This window comes from Lagopus leucura, unplaced genomic scaffold (assembly GCF_019238085.1).
Source record: "Lagopus leucura isolate 7727_CA_CO unplaced genomic scaffold, USGS_WTPT01 28419-0_obj-0_obj, whole genome shotgun sequence".
Classification (NCBI taxonomy): Eukaryota; Metazoa; Chordata; class Aves; order Galliformes; family Phasianidae; genus Lagopus; species Lagopus leucura.
This window is the reverse complement of record NW_024968185.1, coordinates 53-1,341: the sequence shown is the minus strand read 5'-3', so window position 1 is coordinate 1,341 and position 1,289 is coordinate 53. Positions and strand designations below refer to the sequence as shown.

The window sequence follows — 1,289 nt, the reverse complement described above, 5'->3', positions numbered from 1 at the left end:
GGGGGGGGAGTGAGAGGGGGCCGCGCACGCATGGGATCCGCACTCGGGGGTCCCACTTCCGGTTGGACCCTCTCCCTTGTTCCTCCATGCCGGAAGCGCCCCAATTTCCCTGCTTCCGGTTGAATCCATTGGCCTGATTCCCCACTTCCGGTCGAACCTTTTGACCCCCGTTTCCGGTCCGTCACTTTTTTGCTTCCTCCCCCTCCCTTTTTCCGGCCGAGCCTTCCCGGTGCCCACCCGCGTAACGCAGCGTCAGGCCGAGCTCCTTCAGCAGCCGCCGATCACGGGGCACCGTTTCCAGCACCGGATCGATGATGACCGCGTCCCGCGTCGCTTCGTCCGCCAGCACGTAGGTGTAAGTGCACGAACGCGGCTCGAAGAGCTGCGGCGGAGGGGACGGGGATCGGCGGGGGCTCGGCCAGGCGCACGGGGGCGGAGCTCCGAGGGCCGCACCTGGCGCAGGAGGAGCCGCCGCGATCCGGGCCCGGAGCTCAGAGCGGCGCGGAGCAGAGCGGAGCTGCGGCGGCGCCACATCGCGGCGGTCTGAACGGACCGGAAGTACCCGCACCTGTTTTGTGCGGGTTGAAAGGCGTGGAGGCGGCGCTTAAAGCGGCGATGTGCAGCAATGGGGTCCACCTGTATTTCCATACAGCGAGAAACTGCGCTGGCGTTTGAAGGGAATGAATGTTGATTGGATGAGCGGCTAGGGGGCGGGACTAGAGCGCTGATTGGCTGAGAAAGTGGAGCTCTTTGCGCTGATTGGCTGCTGGTTTAGAGGGTATAGAAAGGGGGCGTGGCCTCCACTTAACTCGGCGATGGCGGGTGGGTGGGGACCGCCGCAACGACACGGCCGACAGGGCAAAGGACGCGGCTTGAAGAGAGGACGCCGATTGGCTGCGGGGACGGAGATAGGTGGGGCGCAGAGCGCTGATTGGTCGAGAGTAACGCGGGCGGGGCAGAGGAGCGTCATTAACCCCTCCCTCGCCGCGCCCGAAGCGGAGCAAAGTCCAAAACTGCTCCTTTTGTTTTTGTACCAAAACTGCTTTAATTCGGGGGAAAACGGCCCAAAACGAGGAGAGGGCAGAGAAGGGGGCGGGGGGAGGGGTAACAATGCGGTGCTTCGGGGCGCAGTGACGGCGCTGCGGCGCTGTGACGTCGCCACCAGGTGATGGCGCTGCTGCGGCGCCGCGATGACGTCACGGTGACGTCACGGTGACGTCACGGGGCACGACGGCGTAGGGCTGCGGTGGCAGCGGGCGGAGGCGCTCGGCACAAAGCAGAACCCAGCG

The 1,289-nt window shown here is 65.5% G+C and overlaps 1 protein-coding gene across 1 annotated transcript; it reads right to left on the bottom strand.

Moving 5' to 3' along the window:
* Window positions 1-9: 9 nt before the first annotated feature.
* On the bottom strand, window positions 10-680 carry ETHE1 (ETHE1 persulfide dioxygenase). Its single transcript, XM_042894299.1, has 2 exons — window positions 454-680; window positions 10-382 (listed from the first exon to the last, which is right to left on the bottom strand). Exons 1-2 carry the CDS (start codon window positions 646-648, stop codon window positions 182-184), a joined length of 396 nt encoding a protein of 131 aa, XP_042750233.1. The 5' UTR covers window positions 649-680; the 3' UTR covers window positions 10-181.
* Between the last annotated feature and the right edge of the window lie 609 nt (window positions 681-1,289).